The sequence below is a fragment of the Balaenoptera musculus genome, chromosome 16 (genome assembly GCF_009873245.2).
Source record: "Balaenoptera musculus isolate JJ_BM4_2016_0621 chromosome 16, mBalMus1.pri.v3, whole genome shotgun sequence".
Taxonomy (NCBI): Eukaryota; Metazoa; Chordata; class Mammalia; order Artiodactyla; family Balaenopteridae; genus Balaenoptera; species Balaenoptera musculus.
Genome location: NC_045800.1, coordinates 41,030,940 through 41,047,769, shown reverse-complemented (window position 1 = coordinate 41,047,769; position 16,830 = coordinate 41,030,940). Strand labels below are relative to the sequence as shown.

The 16,830-nt window shown below is 36.5% G+C and overlaps 1 protein-coding gene across 4 annotated transcripts in view; it reads right to left on the bottom strand.

Moving 5' to 3' along the window:
* The window catches only part of PRKG1 (protein kinase cGMP-dependent 1), a 1,248,399-nt gene that overhangs the window by 13,652 nt on the left and 1,217,917 nt on the right, over positions 1-16,830 (bottom strand). For all 4 annotated transcript variants that reach the window (XM_036828090.1, XM_036828088.1, XM_036828091.1 and 1 more), the window contains 3 exons: positions 8,976-9,115; positions 7,981-8,070; positions 959-1,100 (listed from right to left, as the gene is read on the bottom strand). In XM_036828090.1, the coding sequence (XP_036683985.1) occupies positions 959-1,100; positions 7,981-8,070; positions 8,976-9,115 (372 nt within the window). The remainder of the gene's footprint in view (positions 1-958; positions 1,101-7,980; positions 8,071-8,975; positions 9,116-16,830) is intronic.

The window sequence follows — 16,830 nt, the reverse complement described above, 5'->3', positions numbered from 1 at the left end:
CAGTTTCAAAAGGAAAAGTTGAAACCTTAACACAGGATAAAATCCACATCACCGAAAATAAAGGCAAACTTTTCTTTATGGAAATACTTTCCATTTTTCCTTCTTTTATGCCAGTGGAGGTTGGAGTATAAACAAATAATTTCTCCTTTACTCAGGCATATTTTCCAGATATCTGCTGGACTTAATGAAGTTGACAATTCATTTAGTTTTAATTGAGAAGCCATTTTTATTATTGAAGGAGCTGAGTTACAAAGCTATGGGACCAATAACTCTGTCCTTGGAAAACACAGAGATAAAATTAAAACGTATTCTTCATTTTTCTAGAAAACTTTTGAAGCAGGAGCCTCAAATGCAGAAAACCATTTTTTTTTTTCTAAAACAACTGGTTGAGAATACAAATAATTAACTAACTACCATTGATGTGATTTCTTTGAAAATCATAGGTTGAATAAAAATTCCAAAAATTTAAAAAACAGAATCAGGCACTGAAAGATCCAAAGTCTACAAAAGTTACACATTTTAAAATAAGAGAACTTCCCTTCTACCGTAAATCTTTAGAGCTCTTGGCCAATTTTATTATTACTAATATTATTACTAACATGGCCTGGATAACATTGCCAGCAAGCGCATTTTTTTCCATTAGCATTACAGTATTCTTAAATCTAAGATAATGATTCATGGTTCTCCACATATGACCTATTCCCTTTGGATGGCAGAAAGCCAGCTAGACATAGGACTTCTACAAAGCTTTTCTGGGTCTACGAACACATGCGAGCAAGCGCGAGCCTATTTAAGCATGTTTTGCCAGCATATTATTAATTCAAACCTAGCCAATCTAATTTCTCATAACCTTTACATAACTTGAAAGAATAGTTAGTTGAAAACAGTAACGCTACAGCCTGTTCATTAGCCAGTATTTTAAAGTGCAGGGCAGAAACCATGTGTGAAACACACTGACCAATTTGGCGTAACCTCGGTGGTCTAGGATGAGATTTTCTGGCTTGAGGTCCCTGTAAATGATTCCTTTGGAATGCAGATAGGCAAAAGCTTCTACCACACATGCTGTGTAAAATCTGGTTGTAGAATCTTCAAATGAACCTCTGAGACACAGAAAATGGAATAAAAAGTAGGAAAGAAATTAGTTTGTCTGATAAGGGTCAGTTTCTCATGTCACTATATTCCTACGCCAGAATGTGACCCCAGAGACCAGTGTCTTACTGGCCAAATGTCATAGGGCTACCTTTGCATACTGGGTTTTTAAAAGCATCTGAGGGTTAAGTCAAGGAATTCTTTGCCCTTATGAGTAGGATGGTTAAATCTAACTTCCTGAATACACTGAAGAGGAGGTCAACCACATACCACGTTTCATGTACTTCGTGGATTCCTCACAACAGCCCACTCCAATCTTAAAAGGCACAGTTACAGAGGTGGGCAGAAGAGAGGCAAATCCTATTTTAGACCTCATCTACCAAGGGGTGTTTTTTAAAGAAGGGTTTGTGAGTTTAGTCATATTTATTCTTAGTTTGTTTTTTGAATCTTTCTAAATAATAGAGATGTGGCTCATGAGAGTGTGAATAAAAGTTAATGTTTTCAAAGAACCACTTTGGAAATGAGTTACAATGCTACTGATAACAGTCAGATCGCAATCTAAGTATTCTGTCTGAAACTTCTGTCAGCAAGACAAATAATATCTATTTCCTATGCTACTGCCTTCTTATTAGAAGGAAAAGATGGAGCTAAAAGATAATAAGAAGGAAAAAGGTAATTGGAAGGGAATGTTTATTAAACTTGATTATGATGTTTAGCAAGAAAGCTCTTTGTCTCTGTCTCTCTGTACGTGTATGTGTGCGTGTGTGTGTGTTTATTTAATGAAATAACAGTAAAGGAAAAAAACCTTGGCATCTAAGGTTGACTCCTTGGTTCTAGGGCAGAACCTTTATACTTTACCTGTTTTTTTCCCCCCATGGAAGCCCTTAGAAAGATAAACTACTTTTTTCCCCCCTCTTCTTTCCCAAGTAGTAGTAAATGCAATTAAATAATTTTGTGAAAATTCAAGAACATTAGTGCGAACATCAGCTCTTGAGTTGGCTAAGATGTAACAGGACAGCAAGCACTCAGGTGGTTTTGGGGAACATGCAGCAAAGCGGAGGCCCAGAACTTGCTTTCAGGAGAGTCACTGATACCAGTTTGCATTTTGCTCACATTTGCTTCTTTTTCAATATTGAGAAATAAATTCTAACAAACCAAAAAGTAGGATACGGCTGCTATCTTGCAAAATTTATCAGTGAATCTAAGGCTAAAGCAGCCATCTTTCAGGTCATGTTTTAGAAATAGGCAGTGTCTTCCAGAAAGGTATAGTCTTCATTTTAACTACTAATGTCCCCTGAGTTGTCACTGAAATAATTAGCTCTTCCCAAAGGGAATATCCTTCTTTTGAAATACAATTCGGGGCATGATGATATCTACTCCTCTAGATACTAGAATCTTAACTATAATCACTAAGTTTCTAGTATCTCTCTTCAACAATATCTGGATGGCACACAATTGTGAATTTATAAGGACAAGAAAAAGTTTGAGAAGAATTGCATCTATATTAGGAAATGAATGGTATACATTATGCTGCAATTGTTTTCTGACTTGGAGCTATCTTTGCAGAACCAACACTATATAATCCTGTGTATTGGAAAGGGATTAGAATAGTACCTTAAAGGTCCTTTCATCTTTGTCCTTAATTAAGTATGTTTGTCTATCAAGAGCAGCATATTTCTTTGAGAGATCATTTGCCTGAAATAGTAAGCATCCACGTGTAGATAATTAATGAGCAACTTTATACTGAGTGCTGTATATGACTTCAATCCCTTCTCAATGGAGAGCACTGAAAAGCAAAACAATCTAAACAAAACAGTACATGGAATAGAGCTTTGTTTTTTTTCACATTACATGCCTTGTTTTAATATGAAAATTGATTACTTCCTTGTATCAGGACTGTCTAATTGCAATATGGGTGGGCCTTTTCAAAAGCCTACAGTTCTTGCTTCCTGTTAGAAGAAGAGTTATTTCTGCATTTGTGGTGCTGGGCAACAGATCTGTTTCCCTTAATATTCAGTTGTTAATAAAATGGAACCAAATGGACAAATGCATTGTTTCTGTAAAGAGAGTACACACTTAATGAGAGATCAATTTCTCATGACATCTCTGAATGGTATTCATATTTATATTCTGAACACGCTGATCATTAGCAGAAAGACGAAAAAAATCCTAATACAAACTCAAATTCATCAGAGGAGGCAGTAGGTTACGAATGTGGACTCTGAATGAAGCAAAATCCTGGGCTCAAATCTGGCCTCCACTTACTGTTTAACCTTGAGTAACTAACTGTACCTCTCCAGGTCTTAGTGTTGTCATGTGCAAAATGAGGCTAATAACAGAAACATTCTCTTTGGGTTGTTGTGAGGATACAAAGAATTTGGGGCATGTATTAGAATAAGTGCCTGGCACACATCTGGTACTAAGTAGTAGCCATTATTATTGAGCACCAGAAAACTCTTCTTTAGTGCCTCCAGTGTCTTAATCTAGGAAAAGTGACTGATATAGGACAGTATTTTGGGGATGGGAGTTTGCAACTCTATCACTATTACTGAAATATTGGGTTGGCCAAAAAGTTCGTTCGGGTTTTTCCGTAAGCTGTTACCTGAACGAACTTTTGGGCCAACCCAATATTTGCTGCTTCTCACTGCAAAGGCTAATTGCAGTGAGTCAGCTCTGAAGTGTTTTCTGCTAATCTCTGTTCTTTTCACTTTCTCCATGCTTCTCACAAGTGTACAGGTGAAAATTATCCTTATATTGCTTACCAATCAAAACCCTCCTTTTTTCATCATGAAGGGAACTGACCATAAACATCCATCACTGGGTCTTCAGTTCTTGAGAGCTTGTTTCTGAGCCATTTTGGAATTTGGAGGGCTCTAGAAAGCTGGTTTCCAGCCCTTCCACAGATCTGTATTGAGTATCTCCCATATATAAATATATTTGTAATTGATTTTAAAAATTAAATAAAAAATTTGTCTCAAATCTGTTTCTGTGTTATGTGACAAATCAACACAATATATGCACACAAAATGTTTACCAGCAACACAGTTTCATCACTAAATATTTGATGTAGGTAATTTGTGACTTTTAAAATACCCTTTTGGAAAGCAGTCAAAAAACATAGCATTAGGATGATTCACAATGAAAAATTACTATTAGAATTGGAAATGACAATGTAAATTTGATTTAAAACAAGAATGAAAGCTTGTTTTATCAACAGTTAAAGTTGCTTAAAGAAAGAAATCGTTCCCCTATATAGCTCTTTGAAATAATAAATTATGCCTTGACAGTTGTGTCATTTCAATTAACAAGTAAGGGATAGGTCCTTATATCCTCTTTGGGAGTGAGTAGGTGTTTTATCTTAGCTAGATGGCAGTAGATAACAACAATTTGCTTCAGGGGATTTGAGGGTTATGTATACTTATTGATATACTCAAATTAAAATGTAATCACAGTGTTTAATCATAACCAAGTCCTAAAATGGCAGAATGTAACAAAGACAAAGCATCTCTCACGGAAAGACAAGTTCCCTCTTTTCATTGACTAGTGACAACAATCATTAGTGAGTATATACACCTGAAGCATGCTACAGGTTTATTGCCAATTGTTAGACTCATTTCCTTAAAGTACTTTCAACCAAATTAAGAAATGACACAGATTCCACCTAATGGGTCATCTAAGATGGAATTTAAGTAATCACCTCCCATAAAATAGCTGGAATAAAGGAGAATGTATATAGAAAGTCACTTGCTGGCTTATAAAACACATCCAGGAAGACTCAAGACCAGAAGTGAGATGTGATAATTATGGTTTCTTATGTAATTGTTTAATACATTCTGTAGGAAAAATTAACATACACTTTAAAAAACTCAAATTAAGTAAATGATATTAGAATATGTATTAAATACTAATATGTAATATATACTAATAACCTCTCTCTCTATATATATCAACCACTTACATTTTTAAGAAAGTTGTGGTTGACAATTCTGTAACTGTTACAGAGGAGAGGTGAATAAAAATATAGTTTGTACCAATCTATTCCAAATAATGCAACAGAATTTGTGGAAAAAAGTCACAAACTAGAAGATAAAACAGGACAGCTAATAAAGGACAAACCAGGGAAATTGCAACAATTAACATTTCAGTGCTGTAATTTCTATTTCAAAGATTAAAAAAAAATTTAATAGTCCTCAAAATCTGTTTGTATATATGGTATCATTTTAATTCCTACTTCTTGACAACAAATTAAAAAACTGCTCTGTGTTCTTTTTCTATGCTGATGAGAAGAAAGAGAGTGAGAGGCAGGAAATGGTCAGCTCAGCTGCTAGGTGAAGGAAGAAGGCTGTCATTGCTACAGGAGACTTCCTGCGCTAAATCCCTGAGGCTCAGAGGTCACACAAGCCTTTCTTCAGATTAACCTTACCACCAATACATTTCCTTTATGCTCTCAGAATAGCTTCTCCCTTACTACTACTTACTGGGACTGGAGAGGAAAATTAAAGGAACTGAACAAAAAGGTTTATTTTGACTAAGGATACTTTTATATACACTGTGACAAATAGCATAATTAATTTCCTTTTTCTCTTGGCATTTTTTTGGTTCTAACAGTTAATCTTTAGGATTTTTCAGCCCCAGTTTAAACAAGCAATGAGAAAGCTAGTCTGTGACAGTATTAATTGGAGCCTGGATGTCCAAAACTATGCTTTTCCTTTAGCAATTTCTTAAGTAGGAAAAAGAAAAGTCTCTTGGAATAAAAGCAGTAAGGCTACATACATATTGAATATCTAAAAAAGAAAGTTGGCAGAGGACAATGAGTCCAAGATGATTTTATATATGATAGCTTCATTGCATTTAATGTCGAGGCTTCAGCCCCTCTGAATCTTTAGGAAGGATCAGGTAGCTGCTGTTTCTCTGGATCATGCCTCCTTAATGAATATTTAGTACACTGGAGGGACTCAGCAACTGTGTACCCCAAACCCAAGGATGATAAAAGGGAAGACAAAAGCAAGGGTCAGTAAGCAGTCTGGTGGAGGTAGAGAAAGGACCATCACTGATCTTCTCCCTCCATCCACTCCTCCCAAGACAAGCTGCTTCTTGATAGCATTCGTTTGTCAGCATACCCTGACAAATCCAAATACATCTTACTTGTGAGCCTTGGCTAGCATTTATGTACCCCAAAAATGCAAAATCAAGTTAAATAAGGAGAAATATGAAATAGTTTTCTTGCAAAAAATAAGTTGAATATTGATGTCTATGCATGTTTGAGTGGACTTTAGGTTAACTTTTATTATTATTTTAAAAATTATTTTAAAAAATTTTTATTGTTGTTGGTGTCTTTGTTAAAGAAGTTAATAGAAGTTTAAAATCGCTGTTCCTTTCCCTAAGTGGCTTATTATTGCTTTAATGTTTACTTCTACCCGTAAATCTCCTATTCTAATTAGAACAAAGTAGGGAAGAGATTTCAAATAAATCAGTGTATTGGAAGGTCAGGTCAAAAATAATATAGTAGAAGCACATTAGGATAAACCAGATATTAACTCACAAATCAGAATATTAACTTTCTGCTACATCCTGTAAGTTATGATGCATGGGACCACAACTGTTTTATTTATCATTTTATCCCCAGCCTCTATCACAATGCCTGCCATATAATCTGTACCCAAAAATTAATTAACAGTAATGTAGTAATACACTATGATATAATAGCTCAGTACAGATGTTAACCCTGTCCCCTAGTGCCAAAATGATACATTCCCTTATAGGCATATTTACCTTGAATTTAAGAAAAAAAACATTAATGTAATAGGACACAATAAGGTAAAAAGAAACCCATTTGTCATATACAAGTAAGGGAATGGGAATAAAAGACCTGAAAGGGCAATGGGTACAAAGATATGAAGGTACCATAAGGATACAATTAGGAATGAGACTTCAAAGCAATAGTTTATAAAGAACTAGTTGTTCTATTCTGGGATATCTACAAAATAATAAACTGTCAAAAAATAACATGGCTTTCTGGGGACATTAGGGCTGTCTATAGCTGAGTCTGAAAGATGTTACCTGATGAAGGAGAGTCTGTGGGGTGAGATTGTAACAAATAAGAAAAGAAAAAGATGTCTAAAGGTGAATATTCAAAGGAACAAAGATGCCTTTTGAATGTTATTAGGTCATTCACAGAAAATTGTAGTTTTTTTTTAAGTAAACATTTAGGGTTGGTAGAATATTTTTTTTTAAAAGATAGTTTGCTATATACATAAATAGGAAATAGAAAATTAATTTTGAATAATTAAAAAAAAACAAGCTCTAAAGAGAGCAACTTTACTTGACCTGAAAGGGCAAAGAGGAGTATAAGTGGGTTCCTTTTCTTCCCAAGACCAGGTAAGTCCTTAAAGGGATGGTTGGAAACTTCTGTTAATTTTGAAACCAAAGAACAATGTAAAGGTAGAGGGAAAAGTTACTTTGGAAAAAATTCCCAGTGTTAGGAAAGATAGCCCATCTGGAGAATGAGTGGACCAATCTAACTGACAGTTAATCTAGATTGCAACTATAAAATAACTTTCTCTTCACTGTTAACAGCAATGAAGTGAATTCTAGGTATATAGTTGTCTGATTGTGATATTCAAGTTAAACTAAAGCCTCTGCATGTACTTTGACAGGTACCATTTTTATGGTGGACTAATCCTATACCATTGGTTACAAATCTGAAACAGAGTGAGTTTCCTATTTACAGTAAATCACATGTATATAGTGGGTTGTGACCCATATTTACATTTTGAAATACAAGCATATGTAAATATGACTTTTATACTTTATAAAAATTGACTCTTCTTACAAACCATCACAATCAACTACATTTTCAAAGACATGATAGAAATTTCTTAAAACTCTTACCGATCCCTGAGAATGGTCCAGAGCTCTCCACCTAGGCAAGCTTCCATCAACATATACAAATATTTGCTGTCCTTAAATGTTCTGTATAATCTGTGAATTGCAAACAAGAAAACAAAGATTATAAACGTTACTGTCTTTTAAAAGCATGTAAATGTTTTCAGTGCCCGGATTACAGTCTTACTCTTGATTTACCAAGCTTGAAATTTTATTAAAAGAATGAGAAAGATCTAAATTCACAAAGAGGAAAAAGGAAGCGATGGCTCATGACTAAGATTTTCACACTGTAGGGGGTAGTCTCTCCTTTGAAATGGATTAATCCAAATGATTATGGACCAAGAGGGCTTCCTGGGGTTCCTCTAATTCCAATTTGGCTAACGTTTCAAGTGTGGCCTCTTGAGCAATATTTAGTGGTCATAAACATGCAGTGTGCATGGATATTCAGTAGATGACACTTTAAAATATAGATGTGTATGACATTTGTGCAATGTTCACTTAAGTTCACGTGATACCCTGTTTTCATCAAGTGCCACTGGCAAATTAACTAGAAAAGCTTCTGAGTATTAAAAAAAAAATACCAACTCATTATTGTCTTATCAGTGCTCTCAAAATACTGAGATGGGATAGTCATTTCATTTTTTAACAACTTCAAAAAATATTCAAATAAAGAATATTCAAGGTAAAATAGTTTGATTTTTGGTATTTTGTCTTTCACACACCAGAGGTCTATGCAGAGTTCTTGGAATAACAGGATAAAAATGGAACATTAAGAACTCTGATATCTCCTTTGGGAAAAACATGTTCTTTTCACAGAATCTGATTCTCATTAAAAAAAAAAAAAATCAAAATTTTAGTGTTTTTTTATTTAGTAAAAACTTTAAAAAAATCAGATTAAAAAATATGTTTCTTTGTGTGAATCAAATGTGTAACAGTGAGCGCAAATGTGGTTGCTTTTCCACTTGGAGTTGGGGACTTGAGACCTGGGGCAGGGTCTTTACCTTACTATGAAATCGGAATGAGCCCCCTGCATGATCTGCTTCTCCGAGCGGATGTGCTCCTGCTGTCTCGTATCCACGATGTGGCGTTTCTTGAGAATTTTCATTGCAAAGGTTTTGGATTCTTCACTTTTCAATTGGACCTTAAAGAAAGCCAGAAGGGAGGAAGTGAGAAAAAAAAAAACCCACAGAGTTAATATAACAGAATGCATTCTTAGCCCCAAATTAACAGGTGCATGGAGCACTGAAATGACACCCCAAACACCACCTGTATCACAGTAAAGCCTTGCTGGAGCTGGGTTTGAAATCCAGGGCTCACAGCTATTGCCCAATCTCATTCCACTGGAACTGATGCATTTTCACTAACTGGATTGCCAATTAGTTTTGTGCCCACTGGGATTAGAAGAGGGAAAGTGTATTTGATTCTCATTGTATTATTTCATTTCATTTCAGATAATGTGTTTGAGTATACTTTACAGTTTTTCTCCTTCAGTCAGAAAAGTAAAAATAAAAACGAATTCCTTCTCCAGTTTTACTTCGAGTGTGGAAAAAGTAGGACCATACGGTCCTACAAGCTTTTCCTCTTTTTAGTCCTAATCCACAAACATTTCTAGAGTTACTTAATTCAGTGATAGACCCTTGTCTCTGCTGAGACTGAAAATTTATGTACTGTTATTTCTTCTTTTTATCTCACAGTCTTTCCCTTCCTTCCAGTTTAAAAAAAAAGATAGTAACAAGATTTCTTTCTAAAGACTTTGGAAACTACTTTTCTTTTCCTCTCAAATAGGCATGATGGCTTTAATCCTGTCTGACCTCAGATAGGCATGATGGCTTTAATCCTGTCTGATCTTAAACCTTACTCCTTAGTTATCCTAACTGGGAGACCTAAGCTGAGCCTTGAGGTCCCCAATGCTTCCAAGCCTCTTGTCGCAGCCCCACATGGCTCTCGGTGGCTCTGGAGAGAGCTTGGGTCCTCCAGATGCCATTCCTCAGACAGGCTGCTGGTCTGTGTTCACTGTTTTACACAATATTTCAACAAGGTGACTTGCAAGGAAAAGAAGAGAGATAACTGAGCTAATTACTTAATGGCAATATAAAAGGGTTACCATTGAGTGTTCTCAAACCACAGAATTCTCAAGATAATACCAAACAGCCTGAACTAGTGAAAGCCTTGGAGAAATAACATGATAAGCTGTTTCTGCTTTTCAGCTGAAGTGTGGCTGTCTCCTCTTTAGTTGTGAATTGTTTACTTCTTTAGCTGCAGGGATAGTGAAGGTCTCAAGTGTCTTGCTCATGTACACATGGACAGACTGAATTCCACTGAGAGAAGATTAATGTGGCAAGCTCTTTAGAAGAAAACACGAGGACACTTCAAATAAATAGGTCTCAGTTTGCTGCCAGCATTTGAGAATCTATGTGACAGGTTAGAGGGGAAAATGGATATTTGAAAATGCCTTAAACAGCTAAAGGCCCTCTACTCCATTTGTGAAACTCTTTGAGATGACAGATTAGTGTGATACAAATGAATTCAGTTATAGTTCATAATAAAATACAAAAATGTGAAAACCCACTTCTAAAAGAAATCTGGATAAGAAAGATGACATGAAAAATGAGCTGTGTCAGAGTACTAACACTCAGAGGAGAAGAAATCAGATCATATTCCCTCTTTAGAGTCTTACCCAGGTAAATGACTGAAAAGTAGATCACACACCGAATGTACAAATTATTCTCTTTAGAGATGGTAACACACATTTTAACTTGTGCACAGGTTAGGAGGAAAGAACCCTGGCTTTAGGGTAACAGGTCTGGACTTAAATCCTGACTCCACTTAAGGCCTCTCTCAGTCCTCTTAGGCAGTTGAGTAACTGCTCTGAGGCCCAGTTCTTGCTGAGGATAACGCCACCTACCGTATGGAGTTATTGGGACCTTAAATGAGAAAGTGCCACCGCATGGGCATTCAGTGATGGTCTCTCTACATGTACCTTGGGTAGATCAAATGTTATCTTTAAAACAAAGCCAGATCATGTCACTTCTCTGTTCAAAACACTGTAGTGGCTTCCCATCTCACTCATGGTAAAGACAAAGCTGTCACACAGTCCGACAAGGCCCTACGTTATCTGAACCCCCATTCCCTGTAAGCCTCACTTCCTCCTTGCTCACTGTGCTCAGGTCACACTGGCCATCTTGCTGCTCCTTGAGCATAGCAGCAAGCTCTTGCTTCAGGCCATTTGCACATGCTATTCTTCTGCCTGAATATTCTCTCACAGTTATCCTCAGGGCTTGCCCTCTCAGTTCCCTAAATTCTCTGCTCAAATGTTTCCTAATCAGAAAGTCTCTCCTCACACCAGTCTACATAAAAGAGTAATCACCTACTTCTCCCTTCCTTTTTTAAGTGTTCTCTATAGCTCTTATCACAAGCTAATGCACCAAATATTTATTCTGATTACTTGTTGAATATCTGTCTCTTTTCACCAGTCTGTAAGCAACCCAAGACTGGGGATTTTTTTGTCCACTGTGCCTGACAAAGGATAAATGCTCATTAAATATTTGTTGACTAAATGAATCAAAGAAAGAATGACATAAGCCATGATGACTTATCACTGGCAAAGCCACAAAGAGAGCTGGTATCTCAGCTCCATATTGTGTATCTCTGAGGTTAACAGGATAAAAACAAGGGAAGCTATAAATGACAAGTATGTAGCATTTGCTCTTTTTCTTCTTTCCAAAACTGCCACTATTCATAAAAAAGGAAGAAAAGATTTCTAAATTCTGATGCTTCACAGGAAATATACATGCCAAATATCTATGTGATACAGCTCTGAATTTTCAGTTGTTATATTTACAAGATGTTTTCTTAACCTTGCTTTTCCTTGAATGACTAAAATGTGATATTATTCCCAAAAAGCCTACTATATTAATAACATCATCTCTAGGATAATGTCAACTGGGTCTTGGGGACAGTTATCCATCTACATCTAAATACAAAATAAATTTATGAAGAGACAAAAAGAAATGTGTTCACTGATACGTTAACAATGGTTTTCTCTTAGGGAGATTTTTAGTTGATTTAGCTCTTTTTAACTTTTTTGAATTGCTCAATTTTTGTACAATTAGCATATCTCACTTTTATGGTAAGTAAAAATAATGACTCTGGTCATGGAAAAAAAAATTTTAAGTCTCTTTTAAATCAGAATAGCTATTTATTATTGTCTGACTCTCTCAAAGGATTCTGGTTCAGTGGAAACCACTCTATTAGAATTCCATGTATGCAAAGACCTTGAGAAGTTCTGTACAGGATAGCAACCTATTCAAGTTCGGGCTGAGCCACACTTTTCATCTCCTTAAAGTACGTGCCATAATTTTTTCTTTCAATATAAACTCTCAGTGTAAGTTACAGCAATTTGTATTTCGAGAGCCTAAGCTGTTATGCTTTATTATGAAAGTGTTTTCACAAAACTAATCCATGAAAAATTTTAAGGTGAAATTTAGTTTGCTTTTTATTTGTCCTATTGCTCAAATTAATTATACCAAGTCCACTTGTGCCAATTTGAGATGATGATGATTTTGTAGCAGGTCAGCTAGAGATATGACATAAATGTTGAGTGTGAACAGAGGAAGGCAAAAGAAGAGGAAAGGAATACATTTCTTCTTCTTGCTCAGGAATCCTTCCCAGCCTGGTTGGTTTAGGCATGATTCCCAGGTTTGTCTTTGCAGACAATCCTAACCCCATCTAGATGTACAGGCTAATGCACTGGTTGAGAATGTGAGCTTTGAAATTTGACTACCTTTGTTTAAATCTCAACCTTTATTTTTTTTTATTGTGATCTTGGACAAATTTCTGAAGCTCTGTCTTTGTTTCCTCATCTGTAATATGTGGATAATTCTCTTAGGTTACCTGTGAACATGAAATAAAAGGGCCTATATATCAAACACAGTGTCTGGAACAGAGAACACATTCAGTTAGTTGCCTTTATTCTTTTGTGCTTCTTAGTTTAATGGTCTCTTCAGGCCAAAGCAATTTTCTCAAAATATAATCCACCACAGGATGAATGCCACTTTGTACCCATTCCTATTCCCACCCCATCCACTTCAGTTCTACCAAGGGAATAGTAGAGGTTTGAGAAGCTACATCTAAAAGATTGCTGGCCCTTGTACCATACTGGTTTCACTCTCAAGACTTCTAGAAAGGAGACATGAATGAGAAAATGCTAATACTCGATATATTTCTTCTATTTTTTATAAGTAATGCTATGTGCTATATCAGAAATTAAAATTGGAAAAAGTTTAATTTACAGTAAAATGTTGCTTCAGTGTGAATCACTGTGTTGCCATTTGAAGGAATGTATCCTTGAGCAAAGTGAATCTTAATGTGGGAATTTTTGACAAAGATTTTGACATGTTCTTAACTATCAGGTTCTAGCTGGTGCCCAGATAATACTGACCTGAAGATGAGAGGCAATGCCACCAGCATTTTGAAGAGCTTTGAAGACACAATTGCTGGCTGTATTTAAATACATGCTTTCTTTTATCTGGGGCAGGCACTTGCTTTATAAAGGCTGGTCTCCTGTTGGACCTAATTCTTTGCTCTTGCGAGGAAGGAGGGTTATGATCAGAGCAAGGTTAAAACTAGCTCAGTGCCAATGACTGGGAGCTGGTCCTTAGAATCTGTTTGTCCATTCATCTATTTAACTTTTTATTAACAGTTCATAGTTTATTTTGCACTGCAGATATCTTTTCATTATTTTGGAAGAAAACAGATTTCTGAACTATACTGTAATTAAAATGATTTATTAAATATAAGGTTTGAACTGTCAATATCACTTGGCCTATTATTATGCAAAATTCCTTTATAAAGTAGTTCAAATTACAGTTCCATGCACGACAGGAAAGGGTGACTCACTTAGGTAAGCTAATACTATAGAACAAAGATGATGAAGTGAGCTTAGAAAAGCTTATACAGGGGGAGGTGGCCAAGATGGCAGAGTAGGAAGACCCTGGACTCACATCCTCTAACAGACACACCAAAATTACAACTACTTACAGAGGTACCATCTATGAGAATGACCTGAAAGCTAGCAGAAAAGATTTTCTACAACTAAAGACATAAAGAAGGAACTACCACGAGACGGGAAGGAGGGACAGAAACGCAATATTGCCAGGACCCACACCCTTGGGTCAGCAACTCACAAATAGGAGGAATATCACAATCATAGAAGTCCTCTCCAAGGAGCGAGGGGTCCAAGTCCCATATTGGACTCCCTGGCCTGTGGGTCCTACACCTGCAATATGAGCCCCTATAACGTCTGGCTTTGAAAACCAGTGAGGTTTGTGTTTGGGAGAGCAGGAGGGCTTTAGGAAACAGAGACTTCACTCTTAAAGGGTGTGCACAAAATCTCACACACTCCAAGTCCCATTAGTTTGAAAGGACCCTGGATCAGACCCACTTACTAATCTTAGAGAGCCTCTGGAGAGGCAGGGGGCAAGTAGGAGCACCTTGGTGATGAAGACACTGGCAGCAGCCATTTTAGGGGGCTCATTCTACCATGTGGACACAGGCACTGGCAAGTGCGACTTTGGAATCCTCTCTCTATCCTGTTAGTGCTGGGTACTCGGCACCAGCCCCAGGCTGGCACCTGCCCCAAGATGCACCCTGCCTCTCTGGCCCAGGTCATGCATACTGCTGTGTGGGGACTCAGCCCCACCACCAGTGGACTAGCACCAACTATGCAGGAAGCCTACCCTCCAGTGGGGCCTGCAGCCACTGCATGACGTATAGCCTTGGAGCCAACTGGCCTGGGTGGGGCAAGCCTGCTTACCAGCGCACCCACTGTAGTCAGCCCTACAACAACAGGAGTGTGCAAGTGGCCCACAGAGGGGCATCCCCTAGAGCATACAGCTCTGCTAACCAGAGGGGAGTGTACTGCTGGGACACGTAGGCTATCTCCCACATAAGGACACTTCTCCAAGATCAGAAAATATAATTAACATACCTAATACACAGAAATAAAACCAGAGACTTAGGCAAAATAAGGAGAAAGAGGGATATGTTCTGAACAAAGGAACAAGACAAAACCTAAGAAAAAGAACTAAATGAAGTGCAGATAAGCACTCTACCCAGTAAAGAGTTCAAGATAATGATCATAAAAATGCCCACTGAACTTGGGAGAAGAATGGATAAACACAGAATTCAACAAAGAGTTAGAAGATATAAACAGAACCAAACAGAGCTGAAGAACACATTAAGTGAAATGAAAAATACACTAGAAGGAATCAAAGGTAGATTAGATGATACAGAGGAATGGATAAGTGATCTAAAAGACAGAGTAGTGGAAATCACCCAAGCTGAACAGAAAAATGAAAAAAAAGGATTAAAAAAAATAAGGATAGTTTGAGGCCTCTGAGACAACATTGAGTGTACTAACATTCACATTATAGGAGTCCCAAAAGCAGAAGAGAGAAAGGGACAGAGAACTTACCTGAAGAGATAATAGTCAAAAATATCCCCAACTTAGGGAAGGACACACATCCAGGTTCAGAAAGCACAGAGTCCCAAACAAGATCCACCCAAAGAGGTCCACACCAAGACACATTATAATTAAAATGGCAAAAACTAAAGATAAAGAGAGAATCTTAAAAGCATCAAGAAAAAAGAAAATAGTTATGTACAAGAGAAATCCCATAAGGTATCAGCTGACTTTTGAGCAGAAACTTTGCAGTCCAAAAGGGAGTGGCACAATATATTTAAAGTGATGAAAGGAAAAAAAACTACAACCACGAATACTCTACCCAGCAAGGTTATCATTCAGATTTGAAAGAGATAAAGAGTTTTACAGACAAGCAAAACCTGAGAGTTCAGCACCACAAAAAACAGCTTTACAAGAAATGTTAAAGGAACTTCTCTAGGCAGTAAAGAAAAGGCCATAATTAGAAATATAAAAATTATAAAAAGAAAAAATCTCACTGGTAAAGGCAATAGATCAACTACTTACAAAGTTAGCAGGAAGGTTAAAAGACAAAAGTAGTAAAATTATCTATATTCACAGTAAGTAGTTAAGGGATACACACAAAAAAGAAACAAAATATGACGTCAAAAAATTAAACAGGCAGGGGGAAGTAAAAATGTAGAGTTGTTAAAATGTGCTTGACCTTGAGCTCATCAATGTAAAATATTACTATAATAATATATACGTTGTTATATATGAACCTCATGGGAGCCACAAAGAAAAAACCTGTAATAGATACACACACAAAAAGAGAAAAAAAATCCAAACATAACAGTAAAGATTCTCATCAAATCACAAGGTAAAAGAGCAAAAGAAGAAGAGAGGAACAAAAAAGAACTACAAAAACAACCAGAAAACAATTAACAAAATGACGATAAGTACATACCTATCAATAATTACGTTAAATGTAAATGGACTAAATGCTCCAATCAAAAGGCATAGAATAGCTGAATGGATACAAAACCAAGATCCATTTATATGCTGCCTACAAAAGACTCACTTCAGATCTAAAGACACACACAGATTGAAAGGGAGTGGATTGAAAAAGATATTCCATGCAAATGCAGATAAAAGAAAGCCAGGGTAGCAATACTTAATATCAGACAAAATATACTTTAAAACAAAGACTATAACAAGACAAAGAAGGACATTATGTAATGATAAAGGGATCAAGCCAAAAAGAAGATACAACAATTGCAAATATATATACACCCAACTTAGGAGCACCTAAATACATTAAGCAAATATTAACAGCTGTAAAGGGAGAAATTGACAGTAATACAATAACAGAAGGGAACTTTAACACCCAACTTATATCAATGGACAGATCAGACAGAAAATCAGTAAGGAAACAC